Source organism: Nycticebus coucang, chromosome 13, assembly GCF_027406575.1.
Source record: "Nycticebus coucang isolate mNycCou1 chromosome 13, mNycCou1.pri, whole genome shotgun sequence".
In the NCBI taxonomy this organism is placed as follows: Eukaryota; Metazoa; Chordata; class Mammalia; order Primates; family Lorisidae; genus Nycticebus; species Nycticebus coucang.
The window spans coordinates 67,061,096-67,083,571 of NC_069792.1; the positions used below are offsets into that span (position 1 = coordinate 67,061,096).

Consider the following 22,476-nt stretch of genomic DNA (forward strand, 5'->3'; position numbering starts at 1 on the left):
CCTTGAAAGTGGACTTATGCTAAAATACTCCACAAAGTTTATCCCTATTTTCTTGAGAATTCTAACTTCATCTATATGAGTTTGAGAAATTACCAGGAATGCCTTTGCTTCCTGCTTCATTATTTATTATTGTATTTTAGAGGCAAGACACGCTATGTTGCCCAGGCTGGTCTCGAACTCCTCACTCAAGTGGTCCTCCCACCTCAGCCTCCTAAGAAACTGGGATTGCAGTCACCTGCTTTATTTAAAAATTAATCAAGATCTGTTGAGCGCTCATTGATTACCGGGCACTCTGCTAGATGCTGGAGAAATAATAGTGAACCAGGCAGGCCCCGCCCCAAGCGAGCTTCAGTTTCCTGGAGGAGACAGACAGTAAAGCAGGTAATGACGGGCAGCGAGGTGAGGTGCTGTGACGGAGTGTACACTAGGCCACCCATGGAGGAGCACAGAGGAGTGACCCACCTTTGGATCTGGGAGAGCTTCTGAGCAGGCATGATATTTCAGCTGAATACTAAAGGATGAGTGGGAATTGTTGTCTACGTGAGAAAGCAATTTAAGTATTTCTTTTCAGAGTATTTAGTAGTCCTATTGTAAGTGTCCATTGTCAACCAAAGCGGAGGAGAAAAACAACAAAATGCCCTAAAATATCTGTTCATCTGAGAAAAAAAGAGCTATGGTTTGATGGAGCTGGAAGGTTCTTCAGGGGCAGCTCACCCTGCTTTCTTTTGGGTGCTCAAAACAAGTGATAATTGAGGGAAGTGGATTTGTGCGCCTTTTATTAAATGTGCAAATAGACCTCTGACCTACATGAGTATGGGGCAGATGCGCCCACGGGGAGAGTGGAATTGCCCTGATTTTATTCCGTGTGTTAAAATCCCTCTTGACTGACCTACCCAGGAAGAAGTGTGGCTTCTCTGCACACACAGAAGGATCACGGCACAGACTGGGAAGAGCAGGAAAGAAGGTATTATTAATCCAGCACCTGCCTATTCCCTTGAATCCCCTCAAATCCCACATTCATCGGGGTGATCGGATAATGTGCCCTGGCCTTAGTCTAGGCTTGAGCATCCGATTCGATTAAGTGGGCTTTGCTGAAGGACCTGCTCTGCAAGAGTTGCTGAAGCAGACATTGCCCAGGAGAAATCACGTTCTTGAATCAAAACCAACACCCCAAACTCCCAATCCCACTAGTTTGAAAGAGACACAAACAGTCACATATGTCCTGTTAGATAAAATGAAGATCTCAGTGTTTATTAATTATGATAAAAGTAAAATCACAGAGTTATTTTTAAACAAAAAATCCTTTAAACAAGGAAGTGATTTTGGGTGGCACCTGTGGCTCAGGGAGTAGGGCCGCCGGTCCCATATACCGAGGGTGGCAGGTTCAAACCCAGCCCCAGCCAAAACTGCAACAACAACAAAAAAAAGTGATTTTTTTTAAATTCAAAGTAAGAAATCTAATACAACCAAAAATGACATTTTCAAGGATCATCAATGAATTTTCACACAGATTTTCCATCCCAGTGATATAAATTTATATCTTCAATCTTACACAGCAACAAAGGCACAGTGAGAAAGACGGCAATTGCTTCTGAAAGAAAATCAAAGAGGCCAACAGAAGTGATTTTTTTTCTAAAGGATCTCGGGGAGTTGAAATAAGGCCCGCTTCACCACGGGTTGACGACATTTGTCTGTGAAGGGGACAGCAGCGTCCTTTTCTCTGATTCTACCTTTGAAGAGAATGAAAGGAACTCATCAGAACATTCTCCTTCACAAAGAGAAGCTGAATTTAAGCCTATCCCTGGATAAATGCTGTCATCAAAGTAAATACTAATCCTTGTCTTATAAATATCACTAATAGCATGTTCTAGCATTCAGTAGCAATTCTTGTTAATCTTCCTCTGAATTTTTAACAAAATCTTCCCAGATTAGAAGAATAATTCCAGTAGTCTGGAAATTACAAAAAGGTGGCACTGTTGGGCTAGATAGCATTGTTAAGGACGGACGACGTTCAACACCAAGAGGATAGCATGTCTGTACAGAGGCTTTGTTATTCAAGTACTCATTATCCAAATCCCCATAGTCATGGGATTTTTGTAGGGAAGCACAGGTTGTCAAAATGTGAAAATGTGCAATGCCTAAGCATGTATAAAATCAGTCCTTAGTCAAACAATGACCTTAATTATCACAACCTTCTATCCCGGCGCATCAGGACAACCTCTGCTCTCAGTCTTGTGCAGATTGCTACATGTTGAAATGTCTGAAAACATATCAAACAGTAAAAAAAGAAAACTATAGTCTAATGTAATTGCAAAAATGGCAAAACATGTTAGATTTCATGAAGTCAGTTGAAGTGATGTTAGAGAGATCACAGCAAAGCCACTGTCAAGTACAGGTCCTGGCAGAGCAGGACCAGAAAACAGTTGAAGAAGAGAAAATTGATGAGGATGATGATAATAATAGGTCCTTCAAGAATGAAAGATCTGCATGTTGACAGACTGAGAGAAAACTATTGAAGTACTCAAATATTTTTGCAAATATGACCATGTGGAATTGGTGCCTGCAGCTCAGTGGTTAGGGTGCCAGCCGCATGCACCAGGGCTGATGGGTTCTAACCAGGTCTGGGCCTGTTAAACAACAATGACAACAATGACAACAAAAAATAGCTGGGTGTTCTGGCGGGCGCCTGTAGTCCCAGCTACTTGGGAGGCTGAGGCAAGTGAGTCACTTAAGCCCAAGAGTTTGAGGTTGCTGTGAGCTGTGATGCCATGGCACATGGCACTCTACTGAAGGTGACATAGTGAAACTGTCTCAAAAAAAAAAAAAAAAAGACCATGTGTATAATATCATTCCAAACATTAAGGACATTAAATACTAACAAATTTCCTGATATGTTTATTATACCCCCCAAAGCAACGTCTGATCCATTTTTCATTCATCCTAAATTCTAGAACATAGTTGCCTTTACTATATGAAGATTTATTTTCCAAATAAAGTCCTAATCAGTTTATAAGTTTTGACCATGAATTTATATTCCCATCTTAAGTAGTACAATGACAGTTCCCTCTGTATGTTCCCAGCCTACTGGAACTGCCTACTGCAATTCGCTTATAGTTGATTCTCTATGGCCCTGTGGAATGTTTCCTAACATCTTAGAGAGTGGACCTCTAGTTAGTCCAAGGTCATCTGTCAATATGGAAGGCTCATCTAAATGTTCTGTGTCAACGATTCTTTTATCAGTGTTCTTGTGGCCTCAATGACCTTCAGTCTTATATCACTTTGAAGCTTTTGACCTTGCTCTTTCCAACCCTTTTGAAGAAAGAGATGCTAATTTTTGTGCTTTCATGCAGGAATTCTCTCTTTGCCCACTGACCCTTACCGACAGCTCCCAGCTCAGGGGCAGGCCTGCTTCCGAGTCCCAGCAGTGGAGTCTTCTCTTCCCACTGTGATGACTTCTCCCTTGTAGGGTGCACGCTTCACCAGGGCAGGTGTGCAGGTCTGAAACAGAACATTTCATTTCTCTCTTATGGTTTATTATTGACTTCTTGGGTTCAAAGCTAAGTATAGCCCCCTTTACGAACCTTCAGAGCAAAAAAGGAATCTTGTGAATTTATCATGTGCCTCCTGTGCCCTTGCCCTTTCACAGAGCTTCTTGGCAACTTTGGAGATCAGGGTTGTCCCACTCCTAGCTGGTGTTAGTCTGTATCAGTTAGAGGCCCAGAGAGCCCACACGGGGGCCTCTGCCACATCCTCGCCCCCTTCTAGTCCTATTACTGTCTCTACATTTCTTTCTGACATCCTCTCTTTACTTCTCCTTCCAACCTCACTTATCTGTGTTCCCAGAGAGCTTTGTTGTGAGACTCTCAGAGAGGTAGCTTCAGATTTTAGCAATGTGTGTGTGTGTGTGTGTTTCATTTTCCTGATTGCCTTTGTTAATAATAGACCATCTATAGATGGTGAGCCTCTTTGGTGACCATCCACCCAGCAGAAGCTTCTGCTGGATTCAGCTAGAGTTAATTCAGTGCTTGAGCAAAGTTTTATAATTTGGAAACACACAAACGAACAAACTACAAATTGCGTGTTTCATTTCGACCACGCAAACTAATATGTTGCAGTGATCAACAATGCAGCCTTTGGAGTAAGACGGATCTGACTTTGACTTCTCTTTTTGCCATTTACTACTTGCAGGAAACTGACAAGTTAATTAATGCCTCTGGGCTGACTTCCTCATCCGTGAAACGCAGGCATTAGAACCCGTCCAGAGACAAAGCATTTTCTTTTCATTCAGCATATATTTACTGAGCTCACACTGCCCCAGATATTTTGCCAAGCACAGAGGATACAGCAAAGTCCCTATAGCCATGGGCTGTGAAGCACAGTGTTGGGCACACTCTGAGCACTGAGGAAATGGAGGACCCCAGGCCTACCCCCACCAGGCCAAGCCCCTATGCACTTGGATGCTGCCTTGAGCCTCTGTTTTAGCTCAACATCTACTCAGTTCTTTCCTTCACCTGTGTCCTGTCATCATCTTGAGGAATACAGACACCCAGAAATGAAGTGCCAGCCTCTCATTCTGCCCCCGGCCCCTGGACACTGTGGTCACTTCTCACATCTGAAACCTTTAATTCGCCTGACACCCCACTCTCAGACCACGTGCTCCCTTTCAGGTTTCTATTCCCCACCCTCTTTCCTTTCCTGGCTTTACTTTCCAAGCCAGACTACATGGGCTATCATTTAAACCTAGGGCGGCCATACAATTTATCATCCAAACTAGGACACTTCTGAGAGTGAAAAGGGTCCAAACATAATTAACAAGCACAATTCAGGACCGTCTGAGCAAACCACGATTGATTTCCTCCTCCCTTCAACTCCATCTTGCCTGTCATCGAGAGGGTCCTGCCTTCTTCTCTGCTGCCCTTGGCATTCACACTCAGCAAAGCGAGTTCAATCATCAGCCTTGTCTGCAGCTGAGCCCCTCTGAAGAAAGTGACAGACGTGGGCAGACATTTGTGCCATCTACCTGTGTGCTGTGTGGCCCCCATCAGCTCCCACTCCACCTCCCTCTTCCTTCAACTGTTCCTTTGAACCTTTTCTGCTTGCACTTTTCAGCTGTTGCTTTTTTTGTCTGTCCTGGACTCCTTCCTGGGAACTGTCTGCCAACGCCAGTGGTTCAGCCCATCCTCCTCACCCAGGGTGGGCTAGCTCTTCAAGCAGCTCAGCCCATCAGAGGCCCCTTCCTGGAACCCAGGTTCAGGCTCGGGGATTGCATGTGACCCAAACTGGGCAAATCAGAATCCTCCCCAGCATCCTCCTATCCTGGGCAGGCCTTTGCACAGGCTGAGGTGTCCACTCCTTTTTGCCTAAACATCTCTGACATCTCTTTTATAATAACTCAGCCCAGGTGGTCATTAATCTAGAAAGCTACAGTCCCGCACCCTCTCTCCATCTTACTTACTAGTTTTCTGGAATCATCTATTTGCTTGCCTGTGTCCCCAGCAGGAGCGCAGGGGTACTGTGCTGTGTCTCCACAGCAAGTGCTCAGTACAGAGGGGTGGAAGGTGGGTTGTTTTTCTGTGAGGGGGAATGTAATGGGGGCTTCCCATCCAAGCTTGCTCTCTTCTTTTTCTGTGGGTTGTCCTGGCCTGAGATGACTCCGTTTCCCTCATCCTCTTTGGTTGTGTTTCATCATTCATCTGTCCTCCAGATAAATCTCTCTCTCTGGCTGGATGTCTTCCACAGGTAGGTCTTGGATCACTCATTTGTCTAAGAACTACACATGGCTGTTCAGTCAGTGCCCTGGGAATGTCACTATGCCATATTGTGGCCCAGCTCATCACTCTGGTCAGGGTGACCAGGACTGTGTCTGACATGACTGTTGGGTCTAATCTGCACACAGTCCCAGTTTTTAGCTACCTCTGAGGCTCCAGATGGGCCAGGGCTGGTTTCCTTCCAGAATAGCCATGAATGTGAACTCCACCTGCCTACTCTGCCACCTCAGAAGCAAGCCAGCCTTCCTCCTGGAGTTCTTTAGTCTCACACCCCACTGTCTTTCCCTGGGTAAGATGAGTTGACAGGAATCAAAGACAACTTAGGTTCTAGTGTCTACCCTCTCAGCCCTTTTTAACCTTTGAATAGTTTCTCATCCTTAGAGGTGGGTTACATAAGCTCTGTAATGGCTAGACTCACACTTATTCATCTCTGTTCTGTCTCTTGCCCCTGGCATTGTACTCTATGCGTGTGCTTTAGAACGTTGATAGATGCTCATTGTGACAACATGAGAAAGTGGTGGCACTTACGCTGCAGAATCTTAAACCGTTGCTGCTGTTATTCAGAAATTCAGGTGCACATTTGTTTTTGAAATAGACTTAACCTACAACTCTTAGCAGTGCTAGTCTGTCCCTCCTCTCTAGTGACAATGGTAAGTCTCTATCTGAAGTGCCCAGTGCCCAGCCTGGCATGGACCCCATATGTGGGCTTCTTCCTCTGTCACCCGAGATGAGTATGGTGATAATATGGGATTCCATCCCAATTCTCCTGGCTAAAGCATACCTAATTCTTGGAGGATGTTTACACAGTACAAAACACACAGAGAGACCAGGGCGGAGATCTGAATGTTCTGGGTTGAACAGCATGAACAGGTTCCTCCTCTCACCTTGGAGGCCTCCATGTTCTCCTGCTAACTCCTTCCTTCCTTAGTCAGCTTCCTCAGGCTCCCTCAACTGATTTCTCCTCTCCTCAGAAGGAAGGTTGGTAGACCCAGAGCTCTATCTTAATCTCCATTTCTTCTCTAACACAGTCTCCTTAGTGGCCTCAGACTCTTAAATCTTAAATTGGGTCTTAAATCTATATGCAACAATTCCCAAACTTTATCTCCAGCCTTGATCTCTCTGAATTCCTCTCTCCAGATTCCTTTATCCAAGCAGCAAATTGACCACAGCACCAAGAGGTGTGAAAGTATCTCAATAGAACTTGAACTTTAGCACCATGAATCACAGTCGAAACAAGTAGAATGTAAGCTCTTTAAGATCAGGAACTGCTGTCATATTAGTGCCCACGTTGTCTGCACCTAGAATAGTGCCTGGTGTTCAACAACATTTGTTAAATGAAGGGAGAGTTCTTTCTTTCTCTCTCTCTCTCTTTTTTTTTTTTTTTGTTGAAACAGGGTCTCACTATGTTGCCCTCAGTAGAGTGCTGTGGCATCATAGTTCATAGCAACCTCCAACTCTCGGGCTTAAGTGATTCTCTGGCCTCAGCCTCCCAAGTAGCTGGGATTGCAGGCACCTGCCACAATGCCCGGCTATTTTTTGTTGCAGTTGTCATTGTTGTTTAGCTGGCCCGGGCTGGGTTCGAACCCATATGTGGCTGGCACTGTAACCACTGTGCTATGGGAACCCCAAAGGGAGATTTCTCGATTGTAGAAGTTCTTGAAACTTTTTTATATCATATTGGCACTTGTATCACCTGAGGGTGACATTTTTTAAAATTATTTGACAACTTTCTCAAGGAGCACCTGCTTGCATCCCGAGAACACACCTTTGGAAGCTGATCTGGGTTGCGGCATCTTTTTCTCCCCAGTGCAATCTGGTCAAGATTAATCACACCTCAACAGCAATTCTTTCCATCTTGATGATATCACAATAAAATAAAATGGCTTGAGGGTAAAACCATGTCAGAGGCAGTTCCTATGGTTTGAATGTCTGTCCCTTGCCAAATTCACATTGAAATTTAATTAACCATTATAACAACATTAAGAGATGGGACCTTTAAGAGGCGATTACCCCATGAGGGCTCTGCCCTCATGAATGGATTAATGCCGTTATCGCAAAAGTGGCTTCTTTATAAAAACATGAGTTCATTCCCACTGTGCTTCTCTCTCTCTTTTTCTCCCTTGCCCTCTTTTTGCCCTTCCCTCATGTGATGCCATCCACCATGGGATGACACAGCAAGAAGGCCCTTGCCAGACGCCAGCCTCTCGATCTTAGAGTTCTCAGCTTCCAGAAATGTGAGCCAATAAATTTCTGTTCATTATAAATTACACAGTTTCAAGTATTCTGTTACAGCAGCAACAACTGAACTAAGACAGCTGTCCTAAATAATACAAGGGACACAGATGGTGTCTCAGGATGCGAGTGGTCTACCTTGGTAGAAAAGAGTTGAATTTGAATTTTCAGTATTTATTGGTAATTGTCATTGTGATGAGTTAACAGAAAGACAAAAATAAGAGTTATAAGCATTACTATATATAAACCCTAATTGCAATCAACCTTACGCCTTCATAATTAGAGAAATGCTTTTTGGTTAGCTGATCAGGGAAAGAAGAAGACGTGAGTTGACAGAAAATTCAACCATACTCTCTGCAGAGGATGGAGTGCTGGCTAGATTGTCTGAGAACAGTAAAACCAGTTGGGAATAATCCCAAAGAAGTTACTGAAACAGTGTTGTCCACTGTTTCAGAAACAGGCTAAGATGCTAAGATGTCAATCAAGACCAGAGAACTTCCAAACACCAAATAGCAGACGCTGCCCCAACACTGCACAGTGCAAATAATTCATTCCCAAAGAATGACATCCATGCCTGGCCTGGTGAATTTTGAGGACACTCAGTACACACGGAGAGGAGCCATCCAGGGCTCTGTGAATCATGCGTACACTAGGGATCCTTAGGTTCCTAGAAGTGATTGATAACAATGAAAATTTATTTGCATGTTTATAATGTTTTACAATCCACTGAAGGTCTCCATCTAATCCTCAAAATATCTATGCAGAAGGGAGACTGGGGGAGTGAGTGATATCCTGAGGGTGACGGGTGGCTAAGTGTTTGAGCAGGAATTAAACTTTATGATTAGTATGCTGCAATGACAGTGGTTAAAGCAGTGATTTTCAACTGGTGTGCCATGAAAAATTTTAAAGATCATTAATTAAGTTATTTTCAAAATAAGTTCAAAGCACAGTGTAGTCTTTTTTTAATTCTCTTTTTGATCCACATAATTTAAGTGTACTATGGAAAGTTAACTATATGTTCGATTGTATTGTGAGATAATAAAAGGTTTAAAAACATTGGGTTAAAGGGAATACTTTGATGTAGACAAACCTGGGTCTGAGTCCCAACACTGCCACACAGTAACTGTGTGACCTCACAGAACCTCAATTTCATAATTTATATACCAGGAATACAACTACTTACCTCCAAGAGTTGTTGTAAGAATTAATGTGTGCTTAGCATTTAATGGGTGATCAATAAATATTTACTGAATGAATGCTGAATGATTACATAAAACATGGAAAGTGCCCTCTCTACAGTGGTGTGTGGGTCAAGGTCAACATCTCACTATCCTTTTTCTCTCTACCTTTACAGCCCTAACTTAAAGCACTGGTCTTTTCCTGTGGTGTAAATACTCCCATCATGGCTGATTCCAACAAAATGACATCACTGAGTGAAGAGTTGGGAAAAGATGCGTACATGTATCTCTTGTGAGCCAAATGAGCCAGCTCCAGCATATGTATTACTTTTTATTAGCAATAGGAATCAATATGAAGAAATTAGCATTAAATGGCAGGTGACACCATGTATTAAATTATTTTCTTTGAGTTACCACCTTGAGAAAGACATTGACAAACTGCTATTTCAGAAACGGAGAATACCCATCTCAAGGACCAGATCAGTCAGCCACTCAATTTTATCTTATCTATAAGGCAAATTATGCTTATCATTGCAAAGATACAACCCAGTTTAAAAGCTTTGGCAGCAGTATTGTGAAACCAGACATTACTCCATGAGGCTATTCCTGTTTCTATATAAAATGCAATGTGACCCTTATTTTCCAGAAAAGGTTGGGGTTGCTTATTACTGGAAAAAGAAAAAAAGAAGACAGAAAAATAGATGACTTAAAGAATGTCCATACTTTCAAATTTTGGTGGAAATTTTAATACTCTTCATGTACAAAGATTCTCAATATATAATCCATTTTAATTTAAAGAGCTATATATTTGTTGGTAAAAATTTTACAATATGTAATTTTATTCTTTCAGAATTCTCTTGGACATCTAGTTTGCTTTATTCCCTTTTATTTCTCTTTTATTCCCCCAGCACTCGTCCTTAAGTGACTTTTACATAAAATTGAAATATATTTTATTATGTTAAATTTATCAAAGGAAGTTTGATGTCTCATTTTCTGATTTAAAGTTTTTCCCTTAAAGATCAGCTGTTTAAATTTTGAAATAAATAAATTAACCATTCCCCAAAGCTGTCAACTTGGATAAAAATGTCTTTTCTTTCCTTTGAATTCCCCAGAATATCCAGTAATAGTAATAGCTGCATGATGTGATGCTGATAAATTTCAGTAAGTAATAAAATCATGGACAAGAAACAAGCTCACAGATAACTCCACCATTTGGATTCAGGCAGGGGGCCATCTTCTGGGTAAATTGATTTAAATTTCTTTCTATGCACTGCAGAAACCACAGACTTTCCTTCTCTTGTTTGTGGTTTAATTCATTTATCAAATGCCTGCTGTGTACTAAGTAGTGGCATAAAAAGAATTAGATACTGTCCTATAGGAACTAATACTCTAGCCAGGAGACCAGTCCAGTTCTGGAGTCGGCAACTGCTGATGTGACTCTATAATCTGTGGTTGGAAAGTGACTCATTTTCCTGGGGAGGATAACAGGTGAGCAAGAGAAAGGATATGGGCCATTTCTGCTCCCCTTCAACCTCTTCTCCCCACTCACAAAGAAATTTGAATTTTTAAATAAAAAGCAGAGCAAGAGCTTTGATAACATCACGTGAATTTAAAATCTAGAGTTCCTTACAGTTCTTTTTCTTAGCCCGAGTATGATATTTTTATTCTATAACTGTCTTTGCTTAATGGGATGGGAGTGGGGAGTTGAAACATCTAGAGACAGTTTCCAAACCTCATTTTATTTCACGCATTTGATTTGATATTTTTTCATATCAACTTTTTTCTAATAATGCTTTTCTCCATGATTTAGGTTTCATGGAGATTTTCTTCTGGGAATTGGAAAGAATTTATCACAAAACTTGCCTCTTACAGTTACTTATGGCTTAGCCCAGAAAAGTGTACTTAATTTTTCTGAGACTCAGCTTTCTGATCTGTAAAATGGGAATGATAACATCTACCTATGGCTGATTGTGTGGCTTACGTAAAATGATGAACGTAAACCACTTAGTACAGAACGTGGCAGATAGTAAGTGCTCAGAACAACACACAATAATAATGATAGCTGTTACTTATTATTGTTTTTTTGCCTTATTTTTTTATTATTAAATCATAGCTGTGTACATTAATGCCATCATGGGGGCACCATACACTGGTTTTATAGACCATTTGACATATTTTCATCACACTGGTTAACATAGCCTTCCTGGCATTTTATTAGTTATTGTGTTAAGACATTTATATTCTACATTTACTAAGTTTCACATGTACCCTTGTAAAGATGCACCATAGATATAATCCCACCAATCACCCTCCCTCCGCCCATCCTCCCCTTCCCTCTCTTCCTCTCCCCCTGCCCCATATTCTTAGGTTATAACTGGGTTATAGCTTTCATATGAAAGCCATAAATTAGTTTCATAGTAGGGCAGAGTACATTGGATACTTTTTTTTCCAGTTACTTATTATTGTTTGAAAAACAATCCTTCACTAGAATGTCTAAAAAGTTGGTATAAAAAAATGCTAAGAAACTAAAATAACCCACAAAATTGATAGTCAACTGATAAAAATTGAAGTTGACATTAATTCTGCCAACGAAACACAAAATGATTGAAGAAAAAGAACTGACGAAACCAGTGATTTGGTGGTCTCTGCTGCACAAAACATTTCCCCTGCATGAGGAAGACTAAGGCAGAGTTAGTCTTTAAATAGTGTTCCCTTTTAGTCTAGCATCCCTGCTGGCAAGCACCTGGAACTGCATGCGTAGCCCTGCCTTGGACCTACTTCGAGTGTCACATTATCTATTACCCAGTTATATTGATTCTACCTACCTCCTTATGATCCCCTGAATTCACCCTTTCTGTTTAGCCTCACCCCTTACTGGCACAGCCTCACAATGAGCCAGCTGCCATTCATATCTCAACTTCAGATTTTCGTGAGAAAATCTTTCTCCATGCCTAATGATTAGTAATTGATCTCTCATTACCTCATTTAACTCAACTTTTCTAATACCCAGTATAGTTTATTACATAAGTATACTATTTTTGGAATCAGGTAACCAGAGTTTATGTTCTGACCCTGACATATACTTGCTGTGTAACTTGGACAAATTTCTTAATTTTTCGAAGCTTCAGTTCCCTAATTTTTAAAACAAAGAAAATGTTATCGCCCTCCCAGAATTGTTTTTTTTTTTCTTGAGACAGAGTCTCACTTTGTTACCCTCAGTAGAGTGCTGTGACATCATAGCTCACAGCAACTTCAAACTCTTGGGCTCAAGTGATTCTCTTGCCTTGCCTCCCAACTAGCTGGGACTATACGGGTCCGCCACAAGGCCTGGCTATTTTTAGAGATGGGATCTTGTTCTGACTCAGGCTGGTCTTGAAGCTCTGACTCAGGCTGAGCCGTGAGCTCAGGCAATCTCCTTGCCTTGGTTTCCCAAGTGCTAGGATTACAGGCGTGAGCTACCACACCTGGTCCCTCCCCCAGACTTGTTGCAGTGACAGAGTCCTTTGCAGTGTGGCTCACCTTTTGTCGGTATTTACTAAATGTTAGTACTGCTGTTATTTAGCATACAAATGTTCAGAAATACTTTGTGAGAATGGGGGCCCAGGGTTGCCTTCCCCAACCCCTAAATCCAGAAATCTAGATTTAGTTTAACCTGAAAATTTCCAATATTGTACTATAGTGCAGTGAACTTTAAAAACTATTTAAAACTCTGTATAAACTAAAGAAAACTTGTGAAAGCCCCAAGATATGTTAATGCCAAATATCTCTTCTATAATAACACGGATTCATTACAAAGATAAAGGGAAGTTTACCATAGATTCGGTCATCAAAAGGGAAAAGGAAAGAGAAGTAATATTTATTAATCTCCTACTATGAGCCTGAACATAGCCCCATTTTTGTTTGTTTGTTTTGAAACAGACTCTCATTATGTCATGTTCAGGAGAATGCCGTGGTGTCACGGCTTACAGCAACCTCAAACTCTCAGGCTTAAGCGATTCTCTTGCCTCAGCCTCCCAAGTAGCTTGGACTACAGGCACCCACCACAGTGCCCGGCTATTTTTTATTGCAGTTGTCATTGTTGTTCAGCTGGCCCGGACCGGGTTCTAACACACCAGCCTTGGTGCATTTGGCTGGCGCTGTAACCACTGCTACGGACGCTGAGCCAGAGCCTGACATTTTGAAGTCTCATTTGAGTGTCACAATTAGTTAGGGAGGAAACATTGTCATCATTTTCCAGATGAGGAAGTTGAGCCCGTGAAATGATAGAGAAATTTGCTCTAGGCCACACAGCAAGGCAGAATTCATATTTAGAGCTCTAGTTTCCAAAACATCACCTTGCTCTGGGGGTCACGAGCATGCCCCTTGCAGACCTTCACCTCAGTAAAGGAGAGTTTTTTGAGGGGCTTCTGCTGGTGCTGAACTCCCATCACTACTTTTGCCACCAGCCAATGCCTGGGCTCAGATTGAAGTTGGGAGACCTGAGGCCTGACTCAAGGACTCCCGAAGGCCTTGTTCAAACTTTCCTAGTCCACATGGCAGTCTAGATGCTTCTTCCTCTTTTCTCTCTTTCTTTCCTTCACTGGGGTCATATTTGAGCTGTAATCTGAGGGGGCTCCTAGCCTTTCCCCTCTCTCTTCCATTTTCTTTTCACAAGAGTTTCCCTTAAAAAAACCCATGCACCTTTATACAACTGGTGTCTATTTCTCAGAGAACGCTAAGTCAGTTGTCAAAGGGCTCCCCAAAGGCCTTGAACTTGTCTGAGAAAACTTGGCTTAGTCCATTAAGGAAACCATGGACAGATACATCAGTCTACAAGGGCAAATGTCTCTGTCCAATTATAATTCTTTCTTTAAAAACTGGCATTATCAGCTCTGACAATCCTAGACATCCTAGGAAAGTGTAAGCTGAGCGTGATGTGACAACACCATCACCACCAACAATAACAACCAGCTGGATACCCAGGGAAGAGTGGCAGTCCAGCCTGTGGGGAAGCCCTGAGGGGCACACTCACCTGGTCTCGCTGCTTGATTCGTTTGTAAATATATTCAGCAAATGGTTTTCGAGGGATAAACTTCCCATCTCCTGCCGTGACACTGAAAACTCCAGCTTCATACACAACTTTGCCTCTTGAAATAGTCACAAGGGGCACCCCGTGGCACACCATGCCCTCGAAGATGTTGAAGTTAACAGCCTGATGATGAGTTTTTGCTGAGATGGTCCTGTGTTTGTAAAAACAAACCCAGAAAAGCCCCAGATCATCACCAGCTCATTGGATGAATATAAAATATTAAGAATGACTTAGAAGAAAATTTAGCAACTCTATTAAGCCATAGATTGATCACTGTAACAAGTGACTTTAAGAATAGAACATAACATTAACATTTCATTACAAAGTAATTACATTTTGTGAGCGAAAAAAACCAAGACATCACTCTTGGAGGTGATTAATGAGGATAAGTTTTTTTTTTTTTGAGAAAGAGTCTCCTTTTGTTGCCCTTGGTAGAGTACCGTGGCATCGTAGCTCACAGCAACCTCAAATGTTTGGGCTCAAGTGACTCTCTTTCCTCAGCTTCTCAAGTAACTGGGACTACAGGCACCCACCACAGCGCCTATTTTGAGAGACAGGATCTTGCTCTTGCTCAGGCTGGTCTTGAACCCGTGAGCTCCAGCAATCCACCTGCCTCAACCTCCCAGAGCACTAGGATTATAGGCATTAGCCACCTCACCTGGCCCAAAAGCATTTTCTTTCATGTTTAGACTTTTAAATTATTTTTTTATGTGCTAAAGAACAACATACTGTATTTTTTCATTTTTAAATTATAAAACATGATAATCATGGATGAGTCTGATGAATTGATGACCCAATACCCAGCTCAATGGAATTTTAAGTTTTTGCAGACCCAGTTGAGGCTTCCTAAATGCCCTCTCCCAAACCCACTCCTGACCCTGCCTTTCAGAGGTAATCACTATTTAATGTTATCAAATCAAATTTGGTAGTTATCAAGGAAAAATGTATCTTGAATTTCTTTTCTTTGTCTGTGGCAAACTGAAAATTTGCAGATAACTGAAATCACCAACATGTTAGAGGATAATCTCTCAGCACTCCTGGGTCGGGCATTTGCATTTTCATCAGCACTCTCAGTAGCTGATCAATACTTTTCAATCTTACATGATTGATTATGATAACTTCCAGGCTGGGTATTTAGACATGCTGGATCTGTCCTTTCCTTAAATCTCATTAAACAGAAAAGAAAAGACAAATCTGGCAGCAGGGAATAATAAACATGCAATCTGAATTCTGGTAGAAGCTGCTACAATCTCTCTTAGATATGAATTAAAAAGAAGTACTCTGCTAAAACCCCCCAGGCTGAGTCTAAGAAAGAGTAGACTAAAGTTCCCCCATCCTAATCCAGGGGCTGTGCTAGGAAGCCCTAGCTATTGGGTGCTGAGTTCTAGAATGGCATAATAATGATGGCCAGGTCCTTGGTTCCAGATCTTGCATGCCACTGCTTGCTTGGCTTCCAATTCTAGCAAGCCCAAACAGAATTCTTGATTTTCCATGCCAAGCACAACCCACCTGCTTGAGTTTGCTCCTCCCTTGTTTCTCATCTCAGTAAAGGACACCACCATCTGCCTCTCCTCGCCCATCAAACCATCATCTGGCTTGTTGGTTTTATCTCCCCATAAAGTAAATCCTAAACCTGCCCTCCTCCATTGCTCCTACCTGAGTCCATCCTGTCATCTCTCAACCCCAGCACCTCTTGTTGGCCTCTGTTTCAGCTCTTACCCTCCTTCGTCCCCTTACCACTCTCCACCAAGGTACTCAAACCGTGTTTTACAATAAAAATCAGATCATGTCACCTTCCTGTTTGATACCCTCAATGCCTCCAGTCTGCTCCCCACAAGCCAAATAACTAAAAAAGCACAGTGATGATAATCATAAGAAAGAAATCGCTCCCAGAGAGAAATATCCACCATGGAAAAGAAAAAGAAAATCGTCCAGTGTGTCAGGCAGAGCATTTATAACATCTTATTCCATCTTAAGAACACCTCTTCAAGGTAGAGTGTATTTTCCACATTTTACAGGAAAACAAATTGAGATTTAGAAAGGTTAAGTAACTTTTCAGAGGACGTATGACTAGCTTGATGAAACTGGGATCTCTTTATATTTTTAAAATTTACAGTAAAAGTGACATTTTGGTGTACAGGTCTATGAATTTTGATGCAGACAGAGATTTGTGTTACCATCACGACGACAGTCCCATCACTCCTCAAAACTCACACTCTTCCTTTGCAGTTACACTCTCCCCCCACCCTAACTCCTGGCAGCCTGGTTCTGCTCTCCATCACTATAGTCTTCTCTTTTTGTGACTGTCATATAAGTAAATGGGATCACAGAGTATGTAACCTTTGAGACTGACAATTTTCATTCTTTGTAATTCCTCTGAGATTCATCCCAGCTGCTGTGTGTTATCGGTGGTTCATGCTCTTTGCTGCTGAGCAGTATTCCATCCTATGCTGCACCCTGGCACATCACCCATTTGCCCACAGAAGGACAATTGGGTTGCTTCCAGCTTTTGATGATTATGAATAGAGCCATTATAAAATTCAGGTACGTGTTTTGCATAACCTCATCCTTAGTATAAATACCCAGGAGTAAAATTGCTAGGTCATAGTTTAAATGGATGCTGTAACGAAAAGATCTTTCAATGACCTTAGGAACCAACTCAGTGATACAAAGAAACGTTTGAAAAGATCCTAAGGAGCTGGAGATAGGTACACATACTTTCAACACTAAGGAGGAGGGAAGGGCATAGATCAGATGGTAAGCGATGTCATTAAAAAAACAGGAAATGAAGGAATATTTAAAGGGACACTTAGTATAGAATGAATTATGATGAATTATGATTTGGTGATGAAAGATAACTCAAAGAAAATAAATCTAGGAAACGACATTGAGGGGCTTCAGACCTTCAGTTTAAAGTGACTTTATGTCCCTCACCATCTCTCTGCCAAATATTTCCCTAGCCTGGGCTGTTGCATTCCTATGCATCACAGTTATGTTGATGTACTTATTGACAGGCACTCCTGAGCTTGCACTGCGGGATGCTACATTAAGTTGTTTGGACTGATGGATCAGTAAGGTTGCCATGTGAAGAAAGTAATCTTGAAATGGTTATTTGAGGGCAGGTGTGGTGGCTCATGCCTGTAATCCTAGCATTTGTGGAGGCTGAGGAGGATGGATTGCTTGAGCTCATAGGTTTGAAACCAGCTTGAGCAAGAGTGAGACCCCATCTCTACTAAAAACAGAAAAACTGAGGCAAGAGGATTGCTTGAGCCCAAGAGTTGGAGGCTGCTATGAGCTATGATGCCATAGCACTCTACCCAGGGTGACTAAAAAAAAAAAAAAAAAAAAAGCAAGAAAAAGGAAATGGTTATTTGAAGTATAAGCATGAGATGGAACAGGGGGAAAATCCTAAGTTAAGAGTTACTGAAGCTTTTAGGAAAATAATCTAACAAAAGAAATAAGCTCTATACATAAAGATTATCATTACAATATTGCCTAAACTATTAAAAAACTGAAACATAATTTTCCAATCACTATTCAATGGAACATTAGGCATTTATGAAAGTCCAGAATTAAGAATACCCAGGAGGGGCGGTGCCTGTGGCTCAAAGGAGTAGGATGCTGGCTCCATATGTTGGAGGTGGTGGGTTCAAACCCAGCCCCGGCCAAAAACTGAAAAAAAAACAAAACAAAACAAAACAAAAAAAACCCTGGAGAAACAAAATCCCCAAATGATGTATTAGTATGTAAAAAAAACAGGCCATAGAGGGTATGTACGTGACGTCTACACAGGGAATACAGACATATGCATGTGGACAGATACAAAAGGAAATATACAAAGTCACCTTTTTGTGGGCTAAAAAATAATGAATATGGCAATACTTTCAGAGGTCATGTTATACTATTTCTGTGACCTAAGTTGTGATCTTACAATGAGGTTGACACAGCAAAACATCAAATCAGATTTCTCTGCCTTCTGCCAAATAAAAGTCATTACCTTGACTTTCTCAGCCTTGGGGTTAGCAAGAGAAAGAGGACAATTAGACAACATCTAAGAGATCCTTTATAATAAGGCATTATGTAAATGAAGTCAAATTAACGCAAAATGTAAATTCAAGGCATTATCACCAGTAGCAAAAAGAATATGCTTCCCCTTTCGCATTGGAAGGTGTCTGACAGGGTGTCATCCGTCACCCAACTTTTCCCTTCCAGCCAAAGCTGTAATTCTCCCACCTCAGGAGCTTTTGCACTTCTGAATCCTTGTACATGAAGTTATCTTTACCCTGAATGCCCTCCTCTCTCTTCCCTAAAACTACTCAAGAGCCCTGGTCCCTACAGCCAGAAGGGAGCTGGAGTGACACTGAGCACTTTGCTCTGTGATTCAGCATCATCTGAGTGTACTGCCTCGATCTCTTGACAGCCTCTCTTTTTCTACTTGGTGCACACTTTAAGACAGGCTAGGTTTTTTATCCTTAGCACATAGTAGATGCTTTGTAAATATTTATGCAGTGATCAGATAAAAGGATGGTATGATTTACCTCCTGTTTAGTCACGATGGTTTTATTTCCTGCCTCCAAGTCCTCTGGGACGTGACTGTGAGACAGAACACTGAATGAAATGGGGGGTAAATATACAGTCCATAAGTTCTGGGTCCTAATATTCCTGGCATGCTGTACAAGTTAATTAGTAATAAATAAATAAGTCAAGTTATTATAATTACCATTCTTATCAGATTATATCAAACACTTGTTCATTGATATGTAGAAATACTTGGCAATAAGTAATACTTGTACTTATTCTGTGGACCAGAATAAGTACACAGCTAAGTATTATTACCCCATTTCCCAGGCAATGATGCTGAAATGGAGCTGTTTTGAGCTTGCCCAAGGTTCCCACAGCTTAATGTTGTATGAACTTCAACATTGGTATGGTAGGAACCACTTTCATCTTTTGAGGATATTATGACATATGTAACCCTGCCCATAAGAAGGCTTAAAAAAACTATGATACATTTTCCAATATTTAATGATAGTTTTCAACGTGAAAATACAATGCAAATTCAGCACATGATTTATAAAATTAGTACAAAAATGCTAGTTAAAATGTATTCATGTGTAGTGCACTATGGGAAATGTGGTCCATTATATGCATGTGTAATGCAGTATGGAATGAATGCTCGTTTAAAGTCACACGTCTCTGTGAGGTCATCTGTCATTCCTTTGAACACACTTCCTTTGGGGAATTCCCTTCAAGGCAGAATCTAGGAACGTTTCCGTCTCCTTGGCCGTTGGAGCCCAGACATGTGATCTGGGTTCCTTGGAGACAGCACTGTAGAGCCAGGTTTGCACGGCCAGTTGGTGATACAGGAAGCAGGTGCCACAGGAATAAGAAAGGCATGTCTTATTGGGGGAGGGGGGGAGGAGGTTGTCTTACTGAGTCCCAATTACACACATCTCCAAGGTTGAAGTCGACAAGGAAGCAGAGCCCTGAAGATAACATTAAACTATTTTCTAGCTTAGTCAATCACTTTGATTCCACTCACATCACAGCTGCAGAAAACATTCTGTCCCTTTGCAAATAGCTTTCTATCAAAGAGCTGTGTGCTCTTACAGATGAGAAAATCACTGAAGCAGAGCCCACAGGAGACGCTGTCCATGTGCATTCGGAAAGAACATTTGGGTGAGGAAGAGAATTTCTTAAAGCAATGAGAGCCTTGTTGAGCCAAGAGAAATGACTTGTTTAGGTATTTTGGTGAATTCTCTCTTATTTAGTCACTATGTCCATGGTACAGATTCTTAACCAGGTTGCTATGAAAAGCAAAAACAGTTAATAGCATCATGTCAGATATTAGTGGCATCTTAAAAAATATATATTATCTCTCTACACTGTGTTATTTTAGGACTTATGTCATCAACATGAAACAACAGTTAATTATTTAATCTTCCCAACAATCCCATGAAGTGAATATTATTATCATTCCCATGGGATAGATGGGGATGATGAGGAACAGAAAGATCGATAACTCACCCCATTCGGATTGACACTATTCAGCTGTAAAAAATGGCAATCTAGGCTAGGCGCCTGTAGCTCAGTGGCTAGGGTGATGGCCACATACACCTGGGCTAGCTAAACAACAATGACAACTGCAACAACAACAACAACAAAAATAGCTGGGCATTGTGGTGGGCACCTGTAGTCCCAGCTACTTGGGAGGCTGAGGCAAGAAAATCGCTTAAGCCCAAGAGTTTGAGGTTGCTGTGAGCTGTGACGCCATAGCACTCTATCAAGGGTCACATAGTGAGATTCTGTCTCAAAAAAAAAATTTAAAAAAAGGCAATCTAGTATCATTTGTGACAACTTTCTAAGTGAAACATCACAAGAAAGGAGAGATATCGATGTGCCTTCACCACTAAACTGGAATTGATCAACACTTATGTGCACCTATGGAAGTAAATCTCAATGAAAATCAAGGCAGGGAGTGGGGGAAGAAAGGGATGGGTAAATTCACACCTATTGGGTACAGTGCACACTATCTGGGTGAAGGGCACACTTAGAACTTTGACCAAATCTGTACAGAAACAAGGTATGTGCCCCCTAATATTATGAAATAAAATATTATAAAGCAACAAGAATACAACAAATTGAAAGAAAAATGAAATAACTCACCCCATGTTACACAGCTAGTAAGATTGTGTCACTGAGATGTGAATATGATGAATGGTGTGAAGCTGGGCCTTTGGCTTCAGAGTTGGGCTCTTAACTACTAGGCAATACTGCCCCTCAAAAGCTTTATGGGAAGCTACCTGGAAAGCATGCTGTCAACAAAAACATTCTTAATCCACCAGAAAACAAAGAAGCAGCTTGTTCCATACTTTCTGATGCTTCTTGGTCTGTTTTCTGTTTAGCAGCAGAGGATGTAGGATGCTATTAAAAAGCCCTTCGGTCAAAATTGACCATTCTCAATGTGATCATAGGAAAGATATATATATATATTTTTGACATGTGCTCCAACTGTCTCTTTCAAACCACCTCTTCTGTCAATTTCTTGGACATGACAAGTTATATAAACAGGGAGCAAAGCAGCCACAGCTCTGGAAATGCTAAATGATGCTACTTCAAGTGCGTTGTCATTATTAAGCAGAGTTGCCGCTCCGTGTACTCATCTGTCTTCCACTCTCTATTCAGACTTCTACACCCACCTCCCACGGAAGCGAAAATGGGAATTGCTTTAGCCATGTTATTAAAGCTAAATTGGACAATAACTTGGGACTCCACTGGGATTCAATGGATGACAAAACATTTAATACAGGTTCATAAAAATGCTCCCCAAACATTGACTTGAAGGAATAAAATTAACTCTGCTATTGTGTCCTTGGAGTTGTGTGATGTATGGATAGTGGTATAGATCGTGGTTAGATAAATTAGATTTACACATGAAAAATCTGACCTTGATGTACCATGACCTTCACTGCCCATGCCTCGCACAATACTGAGCAACTGGAGACATTTTATATATGTATTTATCAGAAAATAAATTATTAGCAAATTTTGGATTACTACTTAACATAAATATTACATGTTCTATACACCAGTTTTCAGAAAGCGAGGAATTAAAAATAATTTGGTGTCTTTAAGGAACAGAAACTAAATGTAAATCAGCCAAGCTAGCATGATACTGGGGTGTACATCTTATGAATATTAAACAGGTAGATGCTTATAGCTGAGGTGTGATTATTAGCTTCTGGAAGGCTAAGCTTTTGGCCTGACACATTAGCAAGAGTTAAAAATAACTTTCTGGGGTGATGCGTGGATTTTTGTCTTATAATTTTATTGTCACTCTTCCTGGGAAGCTGCCTTGCCTTTAGCAAGATGACGTTGCTTGACAGACTATCTCTGGGCACAGCGTGAGCATACCAGGTAAAATCTGCATAATATTATTCTTGAAGGTACCGAATAGGCCAGGGTATGTATTGTGTTTAGTTCTAGCTCCATATTTTAGGAAGAAAAAGGAATGAGTGGAATAGGAAGGGAAGACAGGAAAGCTACTAACTGAAAGGATGGAACAGAGAAGTTGAATAGCAGAAATATCTGGGCGACATTGAAACTTCAGTCTTTTTTTTTGAAAGGAAGAAGATGACCTATTTTCCCTCCATCTCTACCAAGAGAAATAAGAGTTAGTAAGCATAAATGCTAGCAGATGAAATGTAATTTGACACTGGAAAATAATTTC

General features: G+C 41.2%; 1 protein-coding gene across 2 annotated transcripts in view; it reads right to left on the reverse strand.

Moving 5' to 3' along the window:
- Window positions 1–1,225: 1,225 nt before the first annotated feature.
- DPYS (dihydropyrimidinase) overlaps window positions 1,226–22,476 on the reverse strand; it is an 84,371-nt gene continuing 63,120 nt past the window's right edge. The window contains exons 8-10 of one of the 2 annotated variants that reach the window (XM_053559710.1): window positions 14,190–14,397; window positions 3,380–3,498; window positions 1,226–1,726 (exon numbers count right to left, since the gene is read on the reverse strand). In XM_053559710.1, coding sequence (XP_053415685.1) covers window positions 3,394–3,498; window positions 14,190–14,397 — 313 coding nt within the window. In that variant the 3' untranslated portion in view covers window positions 1,226–1,726; window positions 3,380–3,393. Of the gene's footprint in view, window positions 1,731–3,379; window positions 3,499–14,189; window positions 14,398–22,476 lie in introns of both variants that reach the window. The other variant, XM_053559709.1, reaches the window with a different exon arrangement.